At 51.4% G+C, this 27,897-nt stretch overlaps 2 protein-coding genes across 2 annotated transcripts in view; both read right to left on the bottom strand.

Moving 5' to 3' along the window:
* The window catches only part of CLSTN3 (calsyntenin 3), a 29,062-nt gene extending 1,281 nt beyond the window's left edge, over positions 1 to 27,781 (bottom strand). Inside the window, exons 1-16 of the mRNA XM_007967454.3 lie at positions 27,088 to 27,781; positions 24,648 to 24,770; positions 23,685 to 23,880; positions 21,918 to 22,126; positions 21,502 to 21,651; positions 21,064 to 21,249; positions 20,343 to 20,624; positions 19,418 to 19,530; positions 16,075 to 16,237; positions 15,339 to 15,392; positions 14,459 to 14,616; positions 14,174 to 14,322; positions 8,323 to 8,549; positions 7,828 to 7,998; positions 6,837 to 6,982; positions 6,463 to 6,598 (exon numbers count right to left, since the gene is read on the bottom strand). Of these exons, the coding sequence (XP_007965645.2) occupies positions 6,463 to 6,598; positions 6,837 to 6,982; positions 7,828 to 7,998; positions 8,323 to 8,549; positions 14,174 to 14,322; positions 14,459 to 14,616; positions 15,339 to 15,392; positions 16,075 to 16,237; positions 19,418 to 19,530; positions 20,343 to 20,624; positions 21,064 to 21,249; positions 21,502 to 21,651; positions 21,918 to 22,126; positions 23,685 to 23,880; positions 24,648 to 24,770; positions 27,088 to 27,151 (2,527 nt within the window). The 5' untranslated portion in view covers positions 27,152 to 27,781. The remainder of the gene's footprint in view (positions 1 to 6,462; positions 6,599 to 6,836; positions 6,983 to 7,827; positions 7,999 to 8,322; positions 8,550 to 14,173; positions 14,323 to 14,458; positions 14,617 to 15,338; positions 15,393 to 16,074; positions 16,238 to 19,417; positions 19,531 to 20,342; positions 20,625 to 21,063; positions 21,250 to 21,501; positions 21,652 to 21,917; positions 22,127 to 23,684; positions 23,881 to 24,647; positions 24,771 to 27,087) is intronic.
* Positions 3 to 6,453, bottom strand: LOC103218500 (uncharacterized). The gene has a single exon (XM_007967453.3). It carries the CDS (start codon positions 1,304 to 1,306, stop codon positions 548 to 550), a length of 759 nt encoding a protein of 252 aa, XP_007965644.1. The 5' UTR covers positions 1,307 to 6,453; the 3' UTR covers positions 3 to 547.
* Positions 27,782 to 27,897: the final 116 nt, after the last annotated feature.

Genomic DNA, 27,897 nt, shown 5'->3' with positions numbered 1-27,897 from the left:
AGAGAGAGTGCGGGGGGTGAGCAGAATGTGACCAGGCACACCTGGGGGCACTCAGACAGGGGGCTGGGTAGGAAAAGAGGCAGCCCAGGCTGAAGGAGTCCCAGGGCAGAACCCACAGTGGCCGAGAAGGGAGGAACACCTGGAGAAGCCAGAAGAGAAACAGCCTGCCAGGAAGGGCAGGAGACGAGAGGGGAGGAAGGGAGCTGCTGCAAGGTAAAGAGACAAACACAGAGGGTGGCAGGTGTACAGACAGGCAAGGGCAGCAGAGGAAAAAGACTCTCAACCCAACACTGTCATGAACGGCCCTATTCTCACAGGACAGAGGGCAAGGACTGGAATCTGCCCCTGTCATTCCACCTGTGCCTTCCCCAGAGACCACTCAGCCTAGGAAAGAGGTGCCAGCGCCCAGTGAGGGAGGGGCGGGGCCACTACATGAGCTTGGCTGTGCAGGAGGAGACGCAGCTCCAAGCCTGGCCTGGCTGCAGGAAGAGGGCACTAGCACCTGAAGCTGGGGACAAGTCCAAGGGGCACAGAACAGCCCCTTCCCTTACCCACCTGGGCTGAGCTCACTCCGTGACACCTCCCTTCTCCTGGTGGGCTTGGGGCTCCTGGACGTCTGGGGTTCCTGCTTCCCCAGTATCTCCCCCTGAGGCGTACCTGCCTCCCCCATGGCTCTGCCATGCTTCCGGCCCTGCAGCCCCACTTTGATGCCCAGGTTCAGAGGGGCATGGACCTTCAAAGGCAGTGAGACACAGAACGGCGCGTGCACTCTCACACGGACCTGAGAGCTGATGGCGGCAAAGCACATGTGCATGCACAGGTATATGCTCAGGAAGACTGTGTGGGCACACAGCTGCACAAAGATCGCCACACCCCATACCCGAGCCAGGCCTCTGCCAGCCTGCACGCCAGCCCACACCAGCCACCTGGCCGCCTGCTCACACAGTGGGAGTAAAGGAACGCGTCTGAGGGTCTCCAGTAAGGCACAGCAGAGCCATATGTGCAGCGTCACCCAGCTCCCCACCAGCTGGGCAGACCAGGCAGCCCCCTGAAGGAAGATGTAGACACTACACACGTGGGCCGTGAGGGCCACAGAGCGAGCCACCGTGAGCACAGCCCTGCCTGCTTCCTGCACACACACACACAGCTCTCGGAGAAGCACAAGGAAGCAAAGCAGGAAAGCCCGCAGCCCCAGGGACAGCAGGTAGAGGTAGAGACCCCACACACGCACCCCTAAGCCCAGGGCCCTTACGGGCAGCTGGGTCACTACTCCCCACATGGGTGGACACCCCTGCCCACCATGCATGCACACGGCTTCTCCCTGGGCAGTCCCGTTGCTGAGGGACTATTCCATGTATGTGTGCCCCAAACACACAGAGACCGGCAATCACACAAGCAAGCTCCTAGAAACATGCACACATCACATCCCAGCCCCGTCCCCAAATTACCTACAGCCTGAGACTCATGTGTCAATAGACAGAGCAGAGCGTAGGGAAGTGCATGACCCAGGAGCTCCCCCACGCTCACACCCACACCCTGCTGCAGCGCCCCCTCCCCAGCAGCCAGCACGCTCTGCTGCCACGCACGCCAGGGCCAACCAGGTGTGTGGAGAACGCCCTGCCTGGGCAGGCCACACACCTCCCTGAGGCCGCCCTGATGGCTGTCTGCCAAGTTGGTCCCCATCCTGACCCGACCCACGGCCCACTTGAGGCCACTTGCCAATTAGAACGGACTCTGCTGGGGCACACTCCCTCGACACTGGTTCCAAGGTGAAGACAGAACTGGCTGGATCAGTATTTCCCAACTACCTGGGAACGGGGGATGAGGGAAGAGGGGACTGGCTGGATCAGTATTTCCCAACTACCTGGGAACGGGGGATGAGGGAAGAGGGGACAGAGCTGCCTCTTCTGCCCATCGGCAGGAAATAGTGCCTCTCAGGTCTCCATGTCAACAGACCAGACCCAGGGCAGTGCCTCCGCTGGCAGGTGGGCCCGGTGGCTAAGCCTAGGCTCTAGAAGGAGTGGTGACTCCAGCCTCAGGGTGGAGGCCAAAGCAGGTGAACTTGCTGTAAGCACACAATGGTGACGAGCTAAAGCTGGTTTGTGCCTTAATCAACGCAGTGTCCCTCCGAGCTCCTGGCCTAATGAAGGGAATGACAAGTTGATTGCCAGGACAATAGAAATGACCACAGGAAAGACAAAATGCAGACACTGTATCTACAAGCAGACAAGTCTGGTCAATTAGTTTAACATGAGTCAGCAGCCCAGGGAGATGGGAGGATTTTTAAATCAGCTACAGATAAAAATCAAGGATTTAAGAAGTACAGTCAACTTTTCTTGCTACATGAGATGTGAGCAGTTAATTCTAGCCTTGAATGACCTCCAGAGCCAACACAAGGGGTGACTTAGCAAATGGCCTGTGGGATTGCGAGGACCCTGTTGGAAGCCCTGCCCACAGCTCCACACGGTGCCCTCTTTGCAAAGAGCCCCGGGAGAGATTTCTTTCTGCTCACAGTCCTGGGGCTTTTCATGAAATAGCGTTTGGCTCCATCATGGCTTTCAGAACTGCTCAGGTTTCCTTTTGCTTTAGCTTCAAAGAAGCTCAGAGTCAAAATTCTGGCCCATGGTAGCAACTGCACGGCATCTCATAGTAAGCATGTTATGAGCTGACTTTATTCCCTGGCTTCGTTTGATCTTTATTTCATCATTACCTGTTCCTCCTTACTTCCTCATTCATTTTCTTTCTGTCCTATTGCTTTCTAACTCTTTCTGCAAAGCTTCAGATACTTGTAGGAAACAAAGGAGGAAAATTATTCCCAAACTTTTAAAGATCACATGGGATTTTTAAAAACCACTGATACATGGCTCCCACCCGCTAGACATTCTAGGGTGTAATTTAGGTGCCAAGAGTTTTTAAAGCTCCCCAGGTGATTCTGGCAGGCATCAAAATTTGATATGAGTAGATGCACAATACCCTCATCATCTGGGCTCACTCTTCTTCACCAACCTTATTCTCTCTAACCGTAAACACTCCTAACCACCCATCTACCCCCAGTTCTCAAATTCTCATTCTCTCTCACGCCCATCCAAAACTCCCTTCTACACTTCAGGTCCAAATGCAAGCTCTACACGTGCCATAAAATCTCCCCTGACTGTTCCAGTTTACACTGGTTCCAGTTCACATTGGTCTCTCTTTCTCTAGTGCACTTAGGAGATTTAGAGCGACGGGCCTCTGTGCCACTGGAGGAGATCGCACCTCTCAATGCTTCTGCATGTTTAGAACGGTTTGATATTGTGAAACCACAATTCTGCAACACCACTCGGCATTTGTAGGTGAAAGGGAGGGAGCAGCCTGCGGAGTCAGAGGAAGCATATAGAAGGGGTTTTATGCAATGAACGGCCTGTCAGCTCAGGCATGCCAATCACCAGTGCCCTCAGGGAAGCTCTGAACTCTGTGTCCTACTCAGGCCAAAATAAGAGAAGAAGCAAAGGAAAAGTGCTGCTCTCAACTGAAATCTGAGCGAAGCCTGATCAGCCTGGACATGAGCTCAGAACAAAGGATGGGGAGACTGGGCTTCACTGTGGGGAGGTGAAAGGGTGCCATGTGCAGACACTGCTCCAGGGGCTGAGGGCTGAGAAGCGCTGCCTGCCAGGCCAGCCCATGCAGGGCAGCTGGACACTCAGGGGAGAAGGTGCTGGGCTCTTAGAACAAGAAGTCCCTCACCTGGGGCCTTATACCAAAGAAAGTAAGGATCAAGAGTCTCACCAGGCTGGGCAGCACCCCTATCTACCTTGAGCCTAATCAGGGTAGCAGGACCTAGAATCCAACCCAGAAAAGACTGAGTGGAATGATCCCCAATGAAAGAACTGGAGAAAGTGCTATGGAATCACAAGAAGGAAAAAAAAATACATAGCTGGCCTCAAGAGTTTATTTGAAATAAATAGGTTTGGTTTGCTAACATGTCTCTATTGACTAAATACTGTGTGAAACTTCTCTGAATCTTTGCAGCTTGGTTATGCCTTATATTCCCCGCGAATCCTCACTTCCACCTACTTGCTACAGTGAATCACAGTAGAACACTGAAAAAGGCCTCTGCAAGTCCAAATGCGGCAGCTCACACCTGTAATCCCAGCACTTTAGAAGCTGAGCCAGGATGAGTGCTTGAGCCCGGGAGTTCAAGACCAGCCTGAACAACAAAGTGAGACCTTGTCTCTATAAAAAAATCTTAAAAATAGCCAGTATAGTGGCATGCATCTGCTCCTCGGGGGGCTAAGGCAAGAGGATTGCTTGAGCTCAGAAGTTCGAGGCTCCAGTGAGCTGATTACCACTGTTCTCCAGCCTAGGCGACAGAACAAGACTCTGTCTCCCCCTCCCAAAAACCTCTGCAGTTGTTTTCAGAGAAAGCAAGGAAGAAGGGAGCCAGTCTCAGAAAAAAGAAAACATAAGAGACAGTATAGGTGGTGGCCGCTGCAGGAGGAGAGGAAGCCAGACCGAATCCCTGGGGGCATCAGAGGAGCTGGCCTCTGTCAGAAAACCCTGGGAAGCTCCTCAGGGGCTCCCCCTAATTATGTGCAACTCTAAAGTTATCAGACTAATCTTTTTTAAAGCATCCAACATCTGGCGAGAGGAGTGAGGGCCATGGTTACTGCACAGACTGGAATCATGCCTCCTGGATTTAAATCCTGGCTCCACTTACTTTCTAGCTGTGTGAACTTGGGTAAGGCACTTGAACTCTCTGTGCCTCTGTTTCCTTGCCTGTAAAGGGGATAATTCTGGTACCCATTTCATTGGTTGTTTATGATGGCTAAATGAGTTAATATGCGTAATCCCCCAGCACGGTGCCTGGCACATGATGAGAGCACCCTGTGTTTGTTAGAACTATTATTACCATCACATATATTGAAATAAGCTCTGTACTTTCACGTAGTATTCACAGACCACGAATTTCTTCCAAGAAGGCACTCGTGGAATCCTTTGAGAATTGCCTTAAGAGCCTGTGGTACAACCTTTTGACTTTTTTCAAAGGTGACCAATCTATGGCCTCTGAGAGTGGGTTTAATGTTTAAAAACTTAGAACTATATCCAGAGCCAACTTTGGCAAAAGTGGATGATGAAGTTGAGTAACACTGAACAGGGTCAAAAGCAAGTTATGTCCAAAAAATAACAAAAATAAATGCACCTCATAAATTGGCTTTGAAAGCAATTCTAAGAAGGGGTTCCAAAAATCACTTTCAACAACATCAGCATCATTAGCGATTTTTAATAACGTGGGAGAATACTTGTTTTATAATATGAAGTGTAAATATCAGGTCACAAAATAGGTTAATCCTAACTCTATAAAAAGGAAAACTTAGGCATAGAAAAAAGACTGGAACAGAAAATCTCATATTATCAATGGTTTCCTCTCTGATGAAATTATGGCTGATTTTTCTTCGTCTTCTTCTTTTTTTTTTTTTTTTTTTTTGACACAGAGTCTTGCTCTGTCTCCCAGACTGGAATGCAATGGTGTGATCATGGCTCACTGTAGCCTCAGCCTCCCAGGCCCAAGAGATCCTCCTACCTCACCCTCCCAAGTAGCTAGGACTACAGGCAAGTGCTACCATGCCCAGTTAATTTTTTTAATTTTTTGTAAAGACAGAGTCTCACTATGTTGCCCAGGCTGGTCTCAAACTCCTGGACTCAAGTGATCCTCCCGCCTCAGCCTCTCAGTGTGTTGGGATGGCAGGCGTGAGCCACTGTGCCTGGCCTGATTTTTCTTCTTTAAAAGAAATATTTGATATTTATTTTCTGGTTTTTCTACAATTATGCAACTCAAAAGTTGAAAATAAAATTGCACCATTGGTAAAGGACCATGACTGGGAACCTTTGGGGCCATGGCCAGGTTGCTTTGAAGGGCAGCTTTGAAGGGCAGCACTCCATCTGAATGTAATGCTTTGCATATTTGCATATATTTTTTAGAAATATTCTTGTGACTGCACACATAGCACATAATTTTACATGTAATAGTACCAATTCTCTCCTTGGGGATAGGGACTGTGTCTATCCTATAAATCATTTAGATCATCTTAGGACAGTGCTAGTACACAGTAGGTGCTTAGTAAATGCTTGATAGCTTCACCACAGAGGATCCTAGGTCCAGGGCTAATTTGATATTGCTTGGGGCTGGGGAAGGAGGCATCATCAGGAAAAACAAACACTTCTAAACCCACACTGACTTTATGATTCCAGGAATAAGCACCCCTACAATGACACAAGGCTCATGTTCTTCACAAGGGAAAGTGAGTGATCCAAAGGGAGAGAGGGATTGGTCCATAGCTGTCAACTAAGGCAGGTATCACAGGGGAACAGAACCCATTGCTCCACCCCCCTTGTCCTCTCCCACAGGTGGAGGGGAGGATACTTGTCCCAACCCACTCACCTGCCACCTTCCCCTCCTTGCCCAGCCCCACCAGGCTTACGTACTGGAGTTTCGGTGGGAGCTGGCCAGGCTGTGTCCAGCCATCTCAGGCGGGGGCTGGTGCCCACGGTGCAGGAACTGCTGGGAGCTGAGCACATGGCTGGGGTGGGCAACCCGGTTCATGCTGTGCAGGACATTGACCTGGGCAGAGGGAGGCCTCCATGGGCACACACGCTTCTCCCAGGTCCTCCCCACTTCTCTAGAGCCCAGCTCCATCTCCTAACTACTGCCCCCATCGCCTTCTTCTCCACCCACCGCAGGGTCCAGCAGCCCTCCACACTGCCATGTCCATGCCCACCAGCTAACATTTTGAGTCCATGCCACCTCAGCTTCTTTCTGGGGGTGGGTAACTGCGGAAGGAAGGAGACTCTCTAGGTACCTCCACGATGAATTCATTGCTGGAGTAACGGCCATTCATTTCCGAGCAGGAAAGCCGGAATTTCCTGGCGTAGAGGGCAGCTCCGTGTCGCAGCCGATAACGAGCCTGCCTCAGGATCTCTTCATACACAGTGATGCTCTCCACCCCTGGAGATGAGGAAGCACCTCAGGGCAGGTCCAGTGGAGGCAGGACCTGGGCAGGACCCTCTCTCCTGGGCTCCCACCAGCTAACACCACACAAGCTGTAGAGCGGGTCAGCCCCATCTCTGCAGAAGTGCAACCTGAGGTCAAAGGGAGAGATGCTCCCCTCCATCCCTGCCCGCTCTGCCTAACTAGGATGGAGAGATCAAGGCTCCGTTTCCTGCTCTGTAAGTTCTGAGGAGGAATGGAAAGAAGGAGATAAAGACATCCTGAAAGACAGAAAGCGAGATGGCAAGCAGGAGGAAATCTGAGAAAGAGGAAAACACAGAAGTCCTCAGTGAGCCCTGGAAAGGAGTGGAAATAGAAAGGAACTGGTTATCTCCACCTTCTCCATTCTCCCTCCTGGCTTTCTTTGGAAACTACCAAATCATCACTCCCACTATTCACTAAGAGATGAGCACTTCTTGTAAAGCTCTGGTGTGCACGTGAGATGAGAGAGCTGTACAACAGAGATGACCAGTAACAAACAGCTAGAGGGTTAGAAAGCTGGGCAGAGATGAGCCGAAGGAGGAGAGGAAGGAGAGAAGCCTGAATGGAAACAGGAGTGGGACCAGAAGTGGAGGTGAGCCAGGCTATGCAGAGGAGTAGGAAGAGAGAAGCATTCGGAGCCTAAACCCAGCACACCTCCCCTAGGGACAATCAAAGCCAGAGGATCTTCCAGGCTAGGAAAATGCAAAACGGCACTTGTCTACATCCCCAGACCTGGAGGAAGGACCATCTGGGCTTCCCAGGCCCTTACTTTTCAGGAGGGGCCCACACACACAGAGGACAGGCCCTCAGGCCCCACTGACCAGCAATGGTGAGGTAGGCAGATGTGTTGGTGAGCTCCAGCCCTCGCTGCTGCACGGAGGTCGTGTCCAGGAGCAGGCTTTCCCGCTCGGGGTCCAGGTCATCCCCCACCAGAGAAATTTCACAGCCATCCAGGTTGTGCACAATCTCATCCGACATGCGTGTGTCTGTCACTGGGTTGGGGAGAGCAGGGTCTGGGTCAGAGCCAAAGGGCCCACAGAGGTTCTGAGCCCCAGCCATCCCCTCACCACCACTCTCCCTCCCTTTCCAGGGTCAGGGAAAGGGAAGGCAGCACCATTTTCAAGAATATCATTATGCAGCAGTTCATTTCCACCCATGGGTTTCCCGCTTGCTCTCCTTCTTAATGGGAAGTTGTTTAGTCAGAAAAACACAGGGTGGAGTCACTTTCTGCTTCCAGCCCCAGGAGTTCTCCCGCACTCTGGCTTCAGACACTGGCTGGTTCTCTGGATGGTGTTACTCCCCAGAGTCATCCTTACCTGTGCCCTGCCAACTTTCATCCTTTTTGGCCTCCACCTGGTGAGAAATGGAGCAGGTGATTTGAAGATCAGGGAACAAAGGGACGCCCTCCATTCCCTCAAAGTCCACGGCTGGGCGGGCAAAATGGGCAGTGCCACTCAGCAGGATCTGGGGGGCATCGGGCTGAAGGACCACCACATAGCCCTCCACTTCAGGGATGGACACACAGGACTCTTCACTGAAGCATCTGTGTGAGAAAGGAGGAGAAGCAGCATGTGACCCCAACACTTCCTCCCTGAAAACCTACATTCTGTTTCACTCCCTGCCCCAGCTACCTCCATCATAGAGCATCTCATGTCAGGGAGGGGCAGGGGAAGAAAGGGGGTCATGCCTCTGCACCCCAACCCCCATAGCAGTTGAAGGGGGACATATCCTTTCCTGGTAGGATGTCACTAAGGAAAATGTTGAGGACAGAAAGTCAGGTAACGCCAACCTGTGGGTGTGATCACACCATCAAGGCCCTACCCCAGGATTATGGAGTACCTATAAATGCTATTTTAATGAAAAATAAAGCAAACTGAACTGACAAACATGTATATATACACACACGGTTCTTTATCCAGGAGTTTAAAAATACATGGGAACAGTATACTATCTAGCACATATGCGCCCAAAATTATTCAACAATAAAAGTAGAGGGTGGACATCTATCAAAGGATGTCCTCCTCTTTCGTGTGTCTTTCATTCCCTTCAATAGCGGGGAAACACACTTCGGTAGGTGAGATCATCCGGCCACCTTGGACCTAGATCCACCGTCCCATGAAGCTTTAGGATTCAGGCACCAGGACAAGCTATCCCTAGAGGACTCCGCTGAGCCAGACCAACCAACAGTACAGCCGCTCAGGAGTGATGCTGTCAGGATCACATGTAGCCCCACCTTTTACCAGTAATAACAACACCTCACAATCAATAGCCCTTGCCAGTTTATGAAGCATTTTTCCCATATTATTTCTTTTGTTTGTTTGTTTGTCTGTTTTTTGTTTTTGGGGGTTTTTTTTGGTGAAGTTTCACTCTTGTTGCCCAGGTTGGAGTACAATGGTGTAATCTTGGCTCACTGCAACCTCTGCCTCCTGGGTTCAAGCGATTCTCCTGCCTCAGCCTCCAGAGTAGCTGGGAGTATAGGGCACACGCCACCACGCCCAGCTAATTTTTGTAGTTTTAGTAGAGACGGGATTTCATCATATTGGTCAGGCTGATCTTGAACTCCTGACCTCAGGTGATCCGCCCGTCTCGGCCTCCCAAAGTGCTGGGATTACAGTCGTGAGCCACCGCACCTGGCCCATATTATTTCATTATAACTTCATTTCTATGCTGTAAAATGCCTAAAGCTCAGGCTGGGCATGGTGGTTCATGCCTGTAATATTGGCACTTTGGGAGGCTGAGGCGGGAGGATCCCTTGAGTTTAGGAGTTCAAGATCAGCCTGGGCAACATAGTGAAACCCCGTCTCTACAAAAAATACAAAAATTATCCAGGTGTGGTGGCAGACAACTGTAGTCCCAGCTACTCAGGAGGCTGAGGTGGAAGGAACACTTGAGTCCAGGAGGCAGACGTTGCAGTGAGCCAATAAGATCATGCCACTGCACTCCAGCCTGGGTGACAGAGTGAGACCCTATCTCAAAAACAAAAACAAAAACAAAAACAAAGAAAAGTAAGACAAAGAAAACCAAAGAGTCAAGGCTTAAACCATTCTTCTCCTTCCAGGTCCACTGATTTTTGTTTTGTTTTGTTTTTTTTTGTTTTGCAGAGTCTCACTCTGTTGCCCAGGCTGCAGTGTAGTAGCGCCATCTCAGCTCACTGCAACCTCCGCCTCCCGGGTTCAAGCGATTTCGTGCTTCAGCCTCCTGAGTAGCTGGGACCACAGGCATGCACCACCACACATGGCCCAAGTCCACTGATCTTTCCACTAAACCACAGGCACCATTTGGGGCCTGGGTTTGCACCAGGGAAATTTATGTGTAAAGACGTTTCGTTTCCCCACTTGAACAAGCAGACTTCACAGTGGAGTTAGCGATGCAGGAGCAGGGACTCTGATCCACGTGCTGGTGCTAGTGGAAACAATTTTGCAGAAAGGACTGTAATTATTGGTGTTACGGAGCATGCCCAGCTTGAATGCTGGAGCAAAAAAGGAGAAGGCATAATCTCAGCAGGCGTGACGAGATCAGAGCCCCTGGAGCTGCCAATGCCCACGATGTGCTGAGTTCCTGTGCCACATGGAGCAGGGCCTATTACAGTCTGCACTGTCATCCAGACAGGCCTAGGGCAAAGCCCCTTGGGAAACAATCCCAGATGACCCTGAAGGCACAGACTCCAACAGACATCCTCCCTGCAATGAGCAATGCTGTGCTGTGCTGCCGCTCTGGGAATCCCAAGGGGAACAGGAGGCCTGACCCAAAGGCACTGCTGGTCTGGTAGAGAGATTAGACATGGCACACAAAAGTTAAAACAAAGGCAAATATGGTCATCGCCATATAAGTGGAAGAAACAACCAGAAGAGTTCAGAGGAGGGAGGGGTTAGTTCTGGCTAGGATAAGAGGAGGGAGCTTGGAAAAGGAAGGTAGGAATGATCAGAGAAAGTAGCAACTGAGCTAGCCTTTGAAGGAGGGTAGTACTGACCCACAGTGGATGGCGAGAAGCTTAACTAAGGGGAGTAGAGGAATATGAGGCAGGAACGACCAGGAGCCAGATGGCTGGTGGCTTTAAATGCCATGATAAGATCTGACTTTTTTCCTCTAACTTTTTAGAGACAGGGTCTCGCTCTGTCACTCAGGCTGGAGTGCAGTGGTGCAATCATGACTCACTACAGCCTTGAACTCCTGGGCTCAAGTGATTCTCCCACCTCAGCCTTCTGAGTAGCTGCGACTACAGGCATGCAGCCTGTTGGTTGTCCAGGCTGGTCTCAAACTTCTGGCCTCAAGTGATCCTCTCACCTTGGCCTCCCAAAGTGCTGGGATTACAGGTGTGAGCCACTGCGCCCAGCACAGTTGACATTTTTATGCAGTGGACAAGAGGAAGCCACTGACATCTTTTTCATCAGGGAAGTGTGATGATGAAAACTCAAAAGATCACTCACCCAGCCTCAGAGTGGAGGATAAATAAAATTAGAAGACTAGAGATAGGTCAGCTAGTTAGGAGGCAATGGGCCAGACAAGAGGTAATAAGACCTGGGCTAGAATAGTAACAGCGGCAAAAGAAAGAGGAGACAGATTTCAGACACCCAGCACAGAGGCAGGGTCCAGGTGACCTGGCAACCGATGGGCAGTGGAAGATAAAGACAGGGAAGAATCAAAGATGACTCAGAGCTTTCAAGCTCTGGGTGACTGCAAGGACAGAGACACCATTAGAGAGAGAGTTCAAGGGGAGGGCTGGTTTGGGATTGCAGTTGATTATTTCAGCATTAGCTCATTCAGTTGAGGTGCTGGCGGAACTTCTACATAGAGGCTACAGGAAGCAGGTGGAAAGTCAAAAGCTGTGGAAATAGGACAATACTAGAGAAAAAGATGTGGTATCTATCTGTTTGGGGGTCAATGCCACAAGTAGATGGGCTTTCTAAGAAAATACTTAAAAAAAAATTAAGGAAAACCTGCATTTAGGCATTGACCAAATAGCTGCATAAATCTGGCTTTAAATAGACAGACGTCCAAGAACTGAAAACTGGAAGCTACGAAAGCCACATGGACAGGGGCAAGGAGAAGCATCAGGGAAAGGGAAGTGTTGCTAGGTACCTGTCTGTCTCTGTTGCATGCATACACACACGCACACACACACACACGCACACATATCCCTCTATATTTCCTCCCATCACCTCAGGGAAGTATAAGGATAGCACCAACCATGTAGTAACCTTAGATATGGAGAAATGTAAACTCTGTTTCTTAACCTCATAGAGAAAACATCAAGGCCCCTTTCCTCTTAGGCAGGTTCCAAGCCCTTGGAAAAACCTCTATCCTGGGCATGAAAAAGATAGGAGGAATTCAGATAAGCCACTCAGCAAAGAAAATGTCAACTCCTCCCCCTGCAGGAACTCCCCTTGCAGAGCTCCACCCTAGGCCAAAAACCAGAGCCCTCCCTTCTGACACGGCTCCTGAGCACTGGAGGGAACGAGGCAATGCCTTGGCCTCTGAGGGATTAAGCCTGTCATAACTGAATGACAGCCCTTTAACAACTGGAGCTCTGACTGGGACATGGTGGGGTGCATACTCAGCAATCAGCTGCACCCACATTAACTCATCTGCCTGTGACCTTCAGCTCCATACCCTGAACCAGCAAATTCCCAAAAGCCACGGCCCGGGCCCTTCCACAGCTCTAACTCTGAGGCCTGATGATCACACCCAGTCACCCTCTAGGGCTCAGAGCGCTCTCCCCTCTAAACCCACCCCTCCCAGGATAGGGGCAAATTTGAGATGTTTATCTTCATATAGCTCACAGAGAAACTGAGGCAGAATGGGGGATGGGGTAACAAGATTGGAACGCAGAAATCCTGACTCCTAAAGCATGTAATTCACCCACCAGATGGCAGTATCTCCTAAAAACCGCCCATAAACCATAATAAGGGGTGAAAATGCCTTCATGTAATAATAGCCAGCATTTAAGCAGCATCAGCTCTCTGCTAGGCATTTGATCCAGATTATATCATGTAGTTATGATAACAATTCCATGAGTTACTCTATTACTATCACTACTTTATAGCATTTGCCCAGTGCCAAAAAGCTAGCAACAGACCCTATGCTCTTAACTATCATACTTTCATTGCCTCTCAATTGATCTGTATTTTTAAACATGTAATATATACTCAAACCTTGAAATAATCAATCTACAGTTTTTCTTTTAAAGACACCAAAAGTCATTCACTTAGAATTCAGAGGTCAGCAAACTTTCCTTTTTTTCTTTTTTTTTTTTTGAGACAGAGTCTCGCTTTATAGCCCAGGCTGGAGTGCAGTGGTACAATCTCGGCTCACTGCAACCTCCATCTCCCAGGCCCCGGTTCAAGCAATTATCCTGCCTCAGCCTCCCAAGTAGCTGGGATTACAGGCATGTGCCACCATGCCCAGCTAATTTTTGTATTTTTAGTAGAGACGGGGTTTCACCATGTTGGCCAGGCTGGTCTTGAACTCCTCGTGATCCATCTGCCTCAGCCTCCCAAAGTGCTGGGATTACAGGTGTGAGCCACCACGGCCGGCCAGCAAACTTTTTCTATGAAGGATTAGATAGTTCTGTTTGCAGGGCCATATGATCTCTATCCCAACTACCCACAGTTCTGCCATCCCAGTGTGAAAGTAGCCATAGACATATGCAAACGAATGGGCACTGGTGTGTTCCAATACAACTATTTACAAAAACAGGCAGCAGGCCAGATTTGGCCTAGGACTGCCAACCCCTAGACTTACGTCATCGTATGTGACCTTGCAAGAGCTTGGTGAAGCAAGATTAAAACAAGTGAAGCAGCCAGGACTCACCATTTGCCCAAGGTTATCCAAGCAATTCGTATTGAGTCAGAATTAATGTCAGGTCTCCCCACTCCCAATCCTGTGTCCCACTTTACGTATCAGCACAGAGGCATAGAGGAGATTAAAGCCCGAAAACCCTAGAAGTGTGACTTGGTAGAAAGAGTAACGTATTGATTGTTGAGAAATCTGAGTGTAGTCCAGACTCTTCTACCAATATTGCTCTGTGACCCTCTCCATTTGAGGGCCCAGTCTCCTCATCCATCAAACAAAAGAGGTATGCCTAGCTCTAAGTGATGGCTTAGGCCAAGGACCTGTGACACAGTCTGGCTCTGCTCAATGATTTGCCCTGCCCCACCCAACACTCACTTGACAGCAGTGGTGAGGCGCAGGGGCCTGACGCCGGGCGTGGCAAAGCGCAGAGTGTTCATGTAAGCCACGTGCTGCAGAGCATGGTTGAAGGTCTCCACATCATCCCCCTCCAGGGTGAGCAGGGACTGTGAGGGGTTCACGTGGACCTGGGCCCCAGATACAGATACAGCTGAGAGCAGGGCCAGGAGGTGGGAGAGGAAGGGAGCAGAGGTAGAGGGGTAGGGCAAGGGGGAGGGGCAGGGGGCATGCGGGGAAGAACAGGGCTAGAGGATGGGGCAATACCTTCATGCCTTTGCCCAGGCTCTCGAAATCCCTATAGTCCAGCCCCTCCCGACATGCATAGAGGCACTCGATGACCTCACGGCTCTCCAGGCGACCTGAGCGCACGCTGAAACCAGCCAGGTAGCCATGGAAATAGTGGTGGATCGGCAAAGGGTCTCCTAGGGTGGGAACACAGGAGCAGGACGGAAGGTGAGAAGAGAGGAGGATGGAAAAGGATGAAGGCTGAGAGAAAGGGAAAGGAGAGAAAGAGCAGAAGAGTCAAGAAAGAAAACAAAAAGGAGAAATGTGGAAACAAAAAAAAAAGGAAAAAAGAGAGATGAGAGGTGAAGGAGAAGTGAAGATAAGAGGGGAGGCTGGAGAAGGGAGAAAATGAGACAAAAGAAGAGAGAATAAAGCCAGGGGAGAAGAAAAAGGGTGAAAAGTAGAAGCAACAAAGATAAGAGGGAGGAAGAAAAGGAAACAGGACCAACAGGAGGAAAGAATCAAAACAAGGAGGAAGGGGGAGGTGGCAGGAGAGGACGCCTTTCCAGACATGCAGGGAGACCAGGATGGATGTGAGCAAGCTTCACAGATGCCCAGACCTTCCCCTCCTGCGTGTCTGACTCCTGACTCCTGCCAACTCCCTTCTGCCATATGGAAAGCCACCAAGAGAGCCCCATTCTTCATTCTGTGGGCAGGACAGGACACCCAGAACCCAGCCGAGCTGCCTCTGGCCTTACCACTCCAGGAGCCCCTGCCCTGCTGTATTTCTTGGAGGCTCTGCCCCCTGGTGGCCTAGGAGGCTGTCACAGGCTGGATAGAATTTGGGGTGGAAAAGGGGTCTCAGAACAGAAAGTGAGGATGAGAACTCTCTGGTCTCCAGTTCTTACACACAGAGTACCTTGGGTGATGTCTGTACTGTTGTCTCCCTTTTCCTTCTCTTTGTTCTTCTCCTCTGGGGATAAAAAAGAAACAGTGGTGATGAGTTCAGGGATGTGGAAAGATTGACAGAGAGGAATGAGACGTCTTCCTCTCATCCCCATGAGTGCTCTCATATTCACATGGGACTCTGACCCTCCCCTGTATAACCTGCAACCTCCCAGCTCAACCCCAACCCTTCTTTTGTCATGTCCCAAACTCTCCAGCCTCTGTTAGAGACAAACCCCCAAATACGATATACTGCTGAGGAAACACGTGGGCTCTGGTAAGACAGGCAGGCACATGTGCACACACACACTCCCAAGAGGAGAAAAGGTTTTTAATGGCTTAAAAGTTGAAAGACTGAGGACACTCTAAGGGGTTACTCTCCTTGAGCAGGGGAACAGGCTATGGAAGTCATCGTGACTTTGATGGAACAAAGTGGAAACGGGCCGGAGTTACAGAGAGAGTGTCTGGGGATGCCTGAGAAATTAATTCCTCTGAGTCAGAGGTGATGACCCATTGGATTAGTGGGAGATATGGGAGGGAGGCTGTGGTCCCTTCCCTGGAGATCTTCAGAGTCACCCTGCCCAGCTGCAGAGAGATGCACGAGGTGGCCTCAGCCACCGCGTCAGACTGCCCTTGCTCCTCACCAGCCTACTTCCCTTCCCAAATCCTAAACCACTGGAGTCTTCACTGAGAAGCTCAGAGGGACTTACCAGTCCAGCAGGCCCCAATCATGAGAGCAGGCTCCCTTCGGGGCGGGTGGATGAGGCCATTGTCATGGATGAGGGCAGGGTCGAAGGAGATGCCATCGGTGTAGAGTGTGACCGTGGGGAACTCGAGGTTCAGAGCGTAGTGGTGCCACTCATCATCACAGACCTGGGCGAGTAGGGTAGGGGCAAGAGCCTCTCAGGTAATTCCTCTTCAGAGAGCTAACCCCAGGCACTGCCCCGTCTCCTGGGAGACAGGGGACAGTCCCTCTATTCCCAGTTCTACCAATAGGGCTTACTAGTGCTTTGCTGCCTATCCAGCTCAAGGAATAACATCCTTGTTCAAAATCTATCAGGCAATCATCCTAGTAGCAAAGATTCCACTCTTCAGGGAAATCTTTAAAGCTATAAATATTCCTAAGAGGAGTAACACACTGTCATGAATACATTTCCCCCAAAAACTTATGTATTACGTATGTATGTAAGGCACTGGAAACTCTAGAGATGGGGTTTCCTTCTGTCCCCCAGGCTGGAGTGCAGTGGTGCAATCATAGCTCACTGAAGCCTCAAACTCCTGGGCTCAAGCAATCCTCCCACCTCAGCCTCTGGGGTAGCTGGGACTACAGGTATGTGCCACCACGTCCAGCTAATTTTTTTATTTTTTAGAGATGAGCTCTCACTATGTTGCCTAGGCTGGTCTCAAACTCCTGGCCTCCAGTGATCCTCTCAGCCTCCCAAGTAGCTGGGATTACAGGTTATCTCTAGGGTAGCTTCTAACCCACCATTAAGCACTAAAATAAATACTGCTTCCCTTTGCAGTCTCTCCTAGGGCCAGCCAAGATGGATTGGGGGATGGTCAGAGGAAAAAGAGGCAGACAGTACTCTGCCTCATCCAGTTCCAAATGTTGGGGTTCCTCAAGGCTCAGACCTAGGCCCTCTTCTCTTTCCTCTCTACACTCTCTTCCTAGAAGTCACCTCATCTGTTGCCATGGGTTTGGGTACCATAGTTATACACTGGTAACTCCAAAACCTGCATCTCCAGCCCAGAATTCTCCTCTGAATGCCAGGTTCTCTGCTTGGATGTCCACAAGTATCTCACATTTAACACATGTAAGATGCAAGTCCATGCCCTTTCCCAACTCCCTCAGTTTCTCCCCAAGCAGTATAAATGCTCCATCATCCATCCAGCTGCTCAAGCGGCTGACACAGGAGACAACTTTGATCTTCCCTTTCCCTCAGCCTCCACATCCAGTCCGTCAGCAGGTGCTGCTGATCCCGGGTCCAAGCAGAGCTACACGCTGCAGGTTTCTGTGCAGGACTCTCCGTCTCCATTGCCACACATCAGTCATGTCCCCAACTCCTTTCATGAAGACTGTTGCAACAGTCCTGTTTACTGTCACCATTAGATCTCTTCAATATATCTATCCCACAGTTGCCAAGGGGATCTTGTTAAAATGTAAATCTGGCCAGGCACGGTGACTCACGCCTGTAATCCCAGCACTTTAGGAGGCGGAGGCAGGCGGATCACAAGGTCAAGAGATCAAGACCATCCTGGCCAACATGGTGAAACACCGTCTCTACTGAAAATACAAAAATTAGTTGGGCATGGTGGCAGGTGCCTGTAGTCCCAGCTACGAGGGAGGCTGAGGCAGGAGAATGGCTTGAACCCGGGAGGCAGAGGTTGTAGTGAGCCAAGATCACACCACTGCACTCCAGCCTAGTGACAGAGTGAGACTCCATACCAAAAAATATATATATACACACATATATATTTATATATATATCTGATCAGGTCATGCCTCTGCTTTAAATCCTTCAAAAAACATTTCCCATCTCTCATATGACAAAAATCGAGACTAACCCTGCTGAAAAAGTCCACTGTACAACCTGATCACTGCCCATCTCTGCAACTTACCTCCAGCCTTGTTCACTGTACTCCAACCTCACTGGCCCTCTTTTCATGCTTGGGACATGCTGAGCTCTTTCTTGCCTCAGGGCCTTTGCATCTGCTCTTCCCTCTTCCTGGAACCTTCCCACTCTCTTCCCACAGGCAGCTATTTCTCATCCTTTAGCACTAGGCTTAAATTCCACCTCAGTCAGGTCCCCCAGGAGCATCCAATCCAAGGTGACTTCTCCTCTCCTTGCCTCCCCCTATGCTCTGTCCCAGTCCCTTGCTTGCTGTGTTCAGAGCATTTATCACAATTTATCATTTTTACATGTCTGTTTACTTTTTAAAAATTTATCTCCCCAACTAAAACGTAAGTTCAATGATGGCAAAGATTTTGTTTCACTCATTGTACCCCCAGAACCTAGCTGAATGACAGAGACTTAGTTGTATTTGATAGATAGTGGTTGATTAAATGAGGTTGAATTAAAGAAAGATAGCAAGGGTAACGTTATCAATATTTGCAACGTGTGGTGGGGGGGCGGAAATCAAGAAGCAGCAAATGGCAGACTGTCTCTTTAAAAGAGTGCCACAGACAGCAAAGCTTTTGTAGATAGCCCTCAATTATCTAGTTTATAAATTATCTGGGCACTTCTCTTTCTCTGTTCTGCTTTTTTTTTTTTTTTTTTTTTTTTTTTTTTTTGCCATTTGCTTACTCAGCCACTCCACTAGGACTTACAAGAGAAACAGAAGGAGTAAAAACTCAAATTAGTCCTCACTGGTCCTTGCGGTCAGCCTGGAGAATAAATAATGAAGAGGCTGCAACTCTTGGCTCAAGAGAGGATTTTAAATATTTTATCCATTTTTATTTATCCCTCCATAATCAGGGCTGATAATAGTGAGAATTAACATATACAGAGGGAGTGCTTTTCAGTCTACAAGGGTCTATTACGTCATTTAATCCTAACGACTCTGGGATACAGAATTCTTTTTATCCCTATTTAATAGGGTTTTTTTTAACCCTGAAGTTTACACATATTAATGAAGATTTCATAGCCAGCAAATTCCCTTGGCAAGACTCAAACCCAACCTGTGTACCTCAGAATGACTTATCTTGATTACAACAGGCTAACTGCCTGAGAGTCAGGGACATACACTGTTAAAGTTCTATTTAAGAGAGAGATGGAATAAAACAGGGAGGAAATAGATGGTTGGTCGAGTTTGCTGTTAGTAGTCATTTGTTCCTTTTTTTTTTTTTTTAATCCAGAAGTGCTTTCTGCAGGGAACAAGCCTTGGGAAAAGGGAACAAGAGGACCTGGGAGTAGAATGGTCAGAGGCTGAAAGTGGAGAAGCAAAGAGAACGCAAGGGGAACCCAGAAAATGCTGACCCTGCCCAGAGAAGGTCCTTTCCTAAAAGTGAGTCACATCTACTCAGCCCTCGCAGGAGCCTGGCTCTGGCCTCACCTGCTCCAGCTTCCAGAGGAACTTGACTGGGCGGGCACTCTCAAGCAGGGGCCAGTAGAGGAAGGCAATCCTACAGCCGTGGACAGTCAGCGAGTAATGAGAGAAGCCATCCTCTGAGGGCACAGGAAGGGGACGGGGTCAAGTACAGAGGCTGAGGCCAGAACAAGTTCAAAGCAGCAGGAAGGAGAGGACGCTGGATTCTCTTAATCCTCTCTCATTCCTTCATTCTCTAGCGTTTCTCTCTCTCTCTCTCTCTCTCTCACACACACACACACACACACACACTCCAGTCCAAGTGATAACTTGGGCTTCTGAGGCACCCTGGCTGGCTGAGTGGGGAGCATCAGCGGCCCACTCCCTCACCAGCTCTTCATCAGTCCTTTGGCTAACACATACATCATGGGTGACAACCCTTTTCAAAAGAGTTGTCAAGGTCAAGAGAAATGAGGTTGAAGAAGTGGCTAGAAATGAAAGAGCAGGTCAAGACTGAGCCCTCTCCAGTGGAGTAGGCCCTGCAGTTGGGGGAAGAACAGGGCTCGGAGATGGGGCCAACCAGTCCCAAAATGGGAAGATGAAAGAATGGGGCACACCATTACCCAGGCTTTCCCATTGCAATGGAGGAGCTTTAATGGGAGTGGAGATAGGGCGTGGGGGCAGCCTACCACATGGTGGGACACAGGGAAGTTGATTGGGCAACTGAAAATGAGAGTAGCAGCAAGGAATCCCATTGCACTCTGACCGCAGTAGGATCCAACATGTCATGTTCGGGATAAAGCACAGAATCAAGGCATATCACACCTGGCACTTGCACCTCACAAATGAAGACAAGGGAAGTGACCTGTTCACAGTCACACAATGGGCAGTGACAGAGGCAGGAAAAGAAGCCAGTTTCCCTCTCTGGCTAGTGCCTGGAGGGGAGGCTCACCATTCTGGACAGTGTTACATACGATGGTTTCCTCTTCCTTCTTGCCCTTGTTGGGAGTTACGCCATGCTTCATCCAGAAGGACAGGGTGAAGTGGTCACTGAGGTTGTCCTGGGGCCCAGAACCCAGTCCACTGGGGCCACCCAGGGGCACCTGCACAGCCTGGGTGCCATTGAACCAGTAGATCAGGCTGCTGTCCTGGCTGTAGTGCACCGAGAGTCCCGCTGTCCAGTTGGCATTGGGGCCGGGCATGGGCAACAGATCCACCTCCCCAGTGGCAGCACCTGTGGGAGCCCCAGGAGGCACAAGTGTCAGAGCCAAGAAGCAGCAGATGGTGAAATGGGCAGGAGGCAGGGAAAGAGGGACTGATGGGAAAAGATTTCCTGCAGCATAACTCGCCACCTCTTGTGGCCTTTCAAAGACAAGAGAGGGATGAACTCTCTTCTAAGAGTATCTCCCCAGTTAACCCATTCTCCAGCTCTTCATCTCTCCCCACCATCGTTCCACCATGCATCTCGTGACTGTCTGGGGCAACGACTATGCATTTTTGCCAAAGACACATGTACCTGCCTTTTGGGCCACAGAAGCTAACCATGTGTCACAACCTCTATGGATAAACACCTGTGGATGGCCAGAGGTGACATAAAGCAGAGACTTGGAGAAGTTTGGAGAGAGGTTGGATGGGAAGGGATGGGCCTGAGGCAGTGTTGGGAGCACACCTACCGCAGAGTTTCCGCAGCGCCCGCTCTGAGTAGTTGTCACGGTCGCAGCCCTTGGCCACATGGCTGGTCTGCAGCTCTATGGTGGCCTGAATGTTCCAGAGTGGTTCATCACAGGTCTCCAGGCGGATACCAGGGAACAAAGCCAAGCTCCCAGCGCCTGGTGCATATTCGATCCTTTTGTTCCAGCCTGCATGGGTGAGACAGAGAGGGCGATGGGGAGAGAGAAGGGTAAAGCAGCCTCCCCTTTCCATGCTCCTCTTGCCATGTCCATGGACAGTTTGGGACTCCTGGCAGGATGGCCCGGCTAGAGGAGATAGCTGCAAATCTGCCCCAATATCCTCCAAGCCCTAGCCTAGCCCCCATGATTGTCAGAAGAGACAGAAAGAGAGACGAAGAAAAAAGAGGATTCACAAGACGGGGCCCAGCACTGAGCTCTCACCTTGCCAGCTGGGTTTACAGGTGGGCTTCACCTGAATCTCCACCTCGGCGTCATCTGCCGCCCGCTTCTTCCCACAGTCATAAGCCGTCACTGTAAACTTATAGAGCCTCTCACCACTGTACTGCAGCTTCTCTGTGTTCTCAATGTTCCCTGGGGTGGGGTCAGGAGGACAGAGCGTTAGAGCACTGGAGAAAGCCCAGGGCAGAGATGGGAGGATGTGCGAGTTCATTGGGCAGCAGGCAGGTTAGGCAGCAGGACGCTGGGAAAAGGTGTCTGGGAAGGGAAGGCTCCATTTGGGAAGAAGGGTGAGGCAAGGGTCTGAGGGGTGAAAGTGGAGAGTGGAACCCCGGGTTGTCCTGAGGGAGGTGGGTGCACAAGGGGAACTGGGTGGCCAGGGAAGCCAGGGGCGGACTCACCATCATTGTCAATGAGGAAAGGGGTGTTGGGTGTGAGAATCTCGTAGTAGCAGATCTGGCTGTACTGGGGGGAGCAGTCACCATCAATGGCTTCCACCCGCAGGATACGATCATACAGCTTTCCCTCTGTCACAGCTGCACGGTACAGCCGCTCCACAAACACTGGGGCAAACTCGTTCACATCGTTGACCCGCACGTGCACAGTGGCCCTGCACATACCAGCGGGGAGGAGGGATGGGGACACATCAGCCAGCCTCGATATTATACATCGAGATACAGCCTTGATACAGCACACTGAGGTACAGCCTCCATACGGTACATCAAGATACAGCCTTGATATGACACACGGAGGGACAGATTCGATACCGTACACCGAGATACAGCTTCAATACTGTACACCAACAAACAGCCTCAATATGGGCACAACGAGATACAGCCTCAATACTGTACACCAAGGTACAGCCTCGACATGGTACACCCATATGCCAGAAAGGAGCAAGCAGGAATCCCGACCGGGAGCCAGAGCAGGAGGGAGCCTGCCCGTCTATCCCTGAGACTGAGGCAGCCAGCACGCTCCTCGCCACCCCACAGAGCACCAAGCTGCATCAGAGCCATGCCAGGGAGAGGACAACACCAGGGGGAGGGCCCGAAGAAAGGGGACTGAGGTAGGGGATAAGGAACAAGCCCCGGGGTACTCAGGAGCTGATTTTGATGACTTCTGTGCAGAATGCCATGGGTAAGGATGCCAAGAGGCGGGCTAAGGCATAAAATCCAGCAGGGCCTTCCTTCACAACAGTCAGCTCCAGGGGGATAACCAAGGAAGATGCAGAGTAAAAGCCAAATTAAAACCAGCCATCAGAAGGGAAATGGCATTTGTACAAAGGTCACAAGTCATCTGACACATCTGAAGAGCACGTGTGGGCAGCGCTGCCTCCCGTGCATGTGGCCCCTCCGTAGTCATGCGCCAGGGCAAGCAGAGCTGGGTCGAGGCCCTTCATACTGAGCCCTGCCCCCAGCCAAGACGCAAGTTCCCAGGCCCCAGAGGCAAGGGTCCTATCTTCAAATGGGAAACTGAGTCACAAAGAGCATTTTTATCTCTAGTGTCTCTTAGTGGCTCAGGCATCCTGACTGAAGATCTTTCTCTTATTCTCAAATAAGAAGTTAGCTGGCAACAGGCGTAGGTGTCCCAGACCGGAGCCTCTTTCTTGCTACAACCATCCCCTGCCCGCCCTCACCTAGAGCTATATGTGTATGTTAGGGATCGTGTGTGTGGTATACACTGCAAATAGACTGGAGGGGGCAGTTGAAAGGAATCTGGATGCGTGCTGAGTGTGTTCATCCTCTTCCTTCTTGCTCTCCTCCTCGTCATTACGCCCATGTACTAAGCCCTTCACTGTGTATCAGGCACTCTGGTGCATGCTGTCAACACAAACCATCTCCTGGACTCTTCACAGCAACCTTAGGAAGTAGGTGTCATCACAATCTCCATTTTACAGATAAGGAAAAGCAAGTCCAGAGAGGCTAGGCTGCCCAAGGTCATGAGAGGCAAAACCAAGATTAGATCCACTGAAGTCTACTATACGTTTCTGTCACCTTGCCTGAAGGTCCCTAAATCCTAGGAACAGCAGGGGATGGGGTTCCCTAAGTCCTAGGAACAGCAGCGGGTGGGGGTGGACATTCGATGACCACACTGACAGAGGATGGTGGGCTTGGGAGAAGGGAGGAGGACCCCGCAACACATGGGGCAGGAGATAAGGACTTCCTCACTTGTGGGACTTCTTGGTGTTGGTCCCATCAGGGCCCTCGCCACAGTCATAGGCCTGGATGGTGAAGGTGTGCTCCTTCTGGGCCTCGCAGTCCACAGGCTCCTTGGCCCGGATCAGCCCCTCTCCTGTTGCCTTGTCAAGGATCACGGCCTCAAAGGGCACCCCAGACCCATGGAGCCGGAAGCCACAGATCTCACCTGGCAAAGGGGAGAAGGGGAGGAGTGAGGTTGCTGTGTCTCCCTCCCCACCCTCAGCCTCCCCACCTGGGGTCCAGCTCCACCTCTCCTCCCGAAGCCCTGTCCCTTCTCCTGTAGGCATAAAAGCATTAATGATCAAACACACAACTCCAAGCCCAGCTTCCCTGAGCAGCAACCTCCCAGAGCCTCCAGGCCTGAGATGTGACAAAATCATGATGTGTTTTTTTGTTTGTTTGTTTGTTTTTTTTTTTTTTTTGAGACAGAGTCTCGCTCTGTGCCCCAGGCTGGAGTGCAGTGGCGCGATCTCGGCTCACTGCAAGCTCCGCCTCCCGGGTTTACGCCATTCTCCTGCCTCAGCCTCCCGGGTAGCTGGGACTACAGGCGCCCGCCACCTCGCCCGGCTAGTTTTCTTGTATTTTTTAGTAGAGACGGGGTTTCACTGTGTTAGCCAGGATGGTCTCGATCTCCTGACCTCGTGATCCGCCCGCCTCGGCCTCCCAAAGTGCTGGGATTACAGGCTTGAGCCACCGCGCCCGGCCCATGATGTGTTTAACCCTTGCCTGGCCATGTCCTTTTCTGGCATCCCTGACTTAATCTCCATTCTTCAATGGAGCCAATTTCCCTCCTTGAGCCCACCTTTATTTTCCCAAGGCCTCTTCCCTTACTTTCTCATTGCTCCCAGGACCTTCCCTCCCTCCCTTGATTTTGGCCCTCCCACCCACTTTTCTCTGTCCTATCCTGCCTTGCCATCCCCCAATCCCAATTACCTGCATAGCGCAGCGGGGCATCCTTGTCCAAGGCAAAGAGTGGTGGGTTCAGCAGGACCGTGTTGTCATTCTCCATGACGATGCCCTGGTACTCTGCTTCAATCCATGGCTTGTGCTTGTTGGCTGCCCCCACCCCAGGGAGAGGAGAGGAAGCACCTGTGAGCAGGGCCTCTACTCCCACAACAACCCTTGTTGACCCAGACAACTCACACCTCAGCACCCTCACCCTTTCCACCCCCTATACGAGCACCTTACAGGAGGCGGATGGTTGAAGACAAGAAATCAGGTACTAAAGGAGTCAGAGGGTTTGCGGAAGGTCATAGCCTTCTCCTATAGTAGGGTAGACAGTTCCCATGGAAACTACCTGCCCTGGGGGTGAGAAGGAGGGGATCACTATCTCCCTGGGAACCATGGTCAGGATGTGGAGGATGTTCTTTAGGGATTTCACATGCTAGAGAATGGAGACTGGGAACTTCAAGGAGCAGTGGTGGGCCGTGAGAAGGCCCTGGAAAGGGAAGGGATAGATTAAGGACAGAATTGAAACTAGAAAAAGAGGTAGAAGTTTCCTGAGATCCTGATTGCTTATCTTCCTCCTAACTCATTTCAATCCTGATTCCTTCACTCTGCACTTCTCCCAGCCAAGCCCCAACTTGAGGCCATTCTCCCAGAACACAGGATGGGGAGAAAGGAGAGAAGTGAAGATATATAGGACAGAGGGAGGGGGCAGAGAGGGGCAGGAATGGAGCAGAGGAATCAATGTCGAGCAACTGGACCCAGCAGAGCCGTCATCCTAAGGGATTATCAGGCTGGCCTAGAAACATGACAAATCCTGTCCCTGCTTCCCACCCCCACACCCAAGAGAACACATTCGAAACCGGCACATTTCTGTGTCCTCCACCAGACCATCAAACCACATTCCCTGAAACCCACTTTTTATACAGAACTCAATCCCAGCTCTTATCTACCCCACCCCTCTTCCCTTCAACCACCAGCCAATTCAGAATGGATTGGACTCATCAGACTCCAAATCTCCCCATCTTCTACCAGATTCAGGCTGGTGAGGGACTGTGGAGAAGCATATTTCCTCCTCTTCCACATCACCCCCCAACCCAGCCTCCACACTTGCTCTATCTAATCCCATCAAGCCAACACCCAGGCTCCCAAAGCACACCCATGAGGCAGAAGGAAACTGAGTCACCAAAAGGAATCTCATCCCCAGTATCTCATGGTGAGCAAGAAACCCTGATTTCCATTCTCTCCTCCAACCACACCCCAGCAAGCCTGTGGCAAGGGAAGGCTTTCTTACTGATGACCACCATAACCCCTTCCTGAATGCTGAGGAGAAAGCCACAAGATGGTGCACAGGAGGCGGTACAGGAAGTGGCAGGAGGCTAAGAGGGGAGGCTGAGGTCAGAGATGCAGGCGAGGAACAGAGCGCGATGGAAGGGCAGGGCTGGGCGCCTTCTGCGCAGCTCCCGCTCCCACCCTGCTTGTCTCCCCAGGCCTCTGAGCCTCTGTCTCCTCTCCTCCTGGCCCCCTGCGGTCTCTGCCTTTGCTCCCTTTCACTCCTAGGCTCCCGGGCTCCTCCTTGACTCACTCTTTTCCTGATTTTCCTCTCATTCTTCCCTCTTTTTTCTGCCTCCACCTTTACCCTTTTCCATCCCCTCCTCACCCCCTCCCACGCCTCATCTCCGGTCTTCTCCTTCTCAGCTTTCCCTCTCACTACTCATTTGGCGCCCCCCACACACCCACTTCTGCCCTTTCCTGCCAGTCTCCATCCGTTTCCACCTACCTGAGCCCTCTGCCCGCAAGCCCCCTCCCCTCCACGTCCTCCCTCTCCGTCCATCCGACAGCCCCGCCCAGCTGAATGTATCCGCTGTCTGCCAGAGAGGGCAGCTCTGGTAACCCACAGCCCAGCTGATGCAGGCATAAGGGTATGAATGCAGAGGCACACGCAAAAACATACGTGCTCCGAATTGCTGAACTGCAGCAAATACTTTCTCCCCAGGATGGGATGGAGGCGAAGCAGATGGATCTGCCACACACCCTTAGCATGCGCCAGTGAAAGGGAGAGCCGCTGGGAGACGTTTGTCACCCGCTCGGGGACAATCCTTCCCAGACCCGAGGTAGCCACCGGCGTGTAGAAATTGGGGGAGGGGGAGAATAGAGACCACAGAACGGCAATGGAGACCAAATGGGAGCAAGATGACCAGCAAGAGAAACGCATGGGTAGAGATGGACCGGAAAGGAAGGTGTAGCTGGGAGGAAGAGAGGGAGAGGAGACGAGCAGGTCTAAGAACATGGATGGGAAGGCGGGTGATCAGAAGAGGACCAGACAACTGTCAGGTGCCAGGGAGCCTCGACACCTCCTTCCCACCCCTGCCGCGCACGGCGCTGCCCGACACCCCTCTTTCAGGACCCCCACCCCCACCTCACTCACCTTTGTTACAGGAGCAGGACGCGAGCAGAGAGGCCAGCAGAAGGGGCAGCAGCAGGAGGGTCATGGTGCGGCGTGGGGCAGGGCAGGGCCAGGCGTTTGCCTCCCCTGGGAGCCTCCAGCCTGCGGATTCCACCTTGCGGGAGGGATACAGGGGGTCTCTAAGGAGCGGGGGACAGCAGGGCAGGGACCTAAAGGAGCCTACCGCCCACACGAGTCCATAAAGCGGGCCTGGGCAGATCCCAATCTGGATAGCTGAGGCGGGGGACTTGCAGCGGCTTCCAGTTTCCCCCAGCCCAGCGTCCTCACTCTCTCACTCCCACCCCAACCCCGCTACTGCAGGATGACGTCAGCACAGCCGGGCAACGATTGATGGCGCCGCCGGCCAATCAGGTGACTGGGGGGTACCAGGTGCTGCAGCGGGGGAGGGAGCCAATGGGACTGGGGCGTCGGGGCTGGAGAGCTTCAGGGCTCCTTCCCCTGGCTGCAATTTGGGGGAGCCGAGGAACTGCGGGGGCTGGGGAGGAAGCTGGAGAGCCACGGAGGGGGTGGGAAAGAAGAGGGACGTGGGGAGAAAGAAGCCAGAAGCCAGGGGGTGGAGAAGAGAGACGTCAGCGGGACCTGAGGGCGGCCAGGAGGGGTGGCGCCGCATCACCCCGCCCCCCAAACTCTGCATTAACCTCTTTCCACAGCCCCTTCCATCCACAGATCCCTGCTGCGTGCCCTCTGGGAACGATGAAGTAAAACCCTCAGTCTGAATCTGAGAAATCGCATTTGTAGCCCACGTCTGCGAGGAAATCACAGGGCGGTAGC

This window comes from Chlorocebus sabaeus, chromosome 11 (genome assembly GCF_047675955.1).
Source record: "Chlorocebus sabaeus isolate Y175 chromosome 11, mChlSab1.0.hap1, whole genome shotgun sequence".
In the NCBI taxonomy this organism is placed as follows: domain Eukaryota; kingdom Metazoa; phylum Chordata; class Mammalia; order Primates; family Cercopithecidae; genus Chlorocebus; species Chlorocebus sabaeus.
Note: the sequence above shows the minus strand (reverse complement) of the source record. Positions and strands in the feature narration are given on the sequence as shown.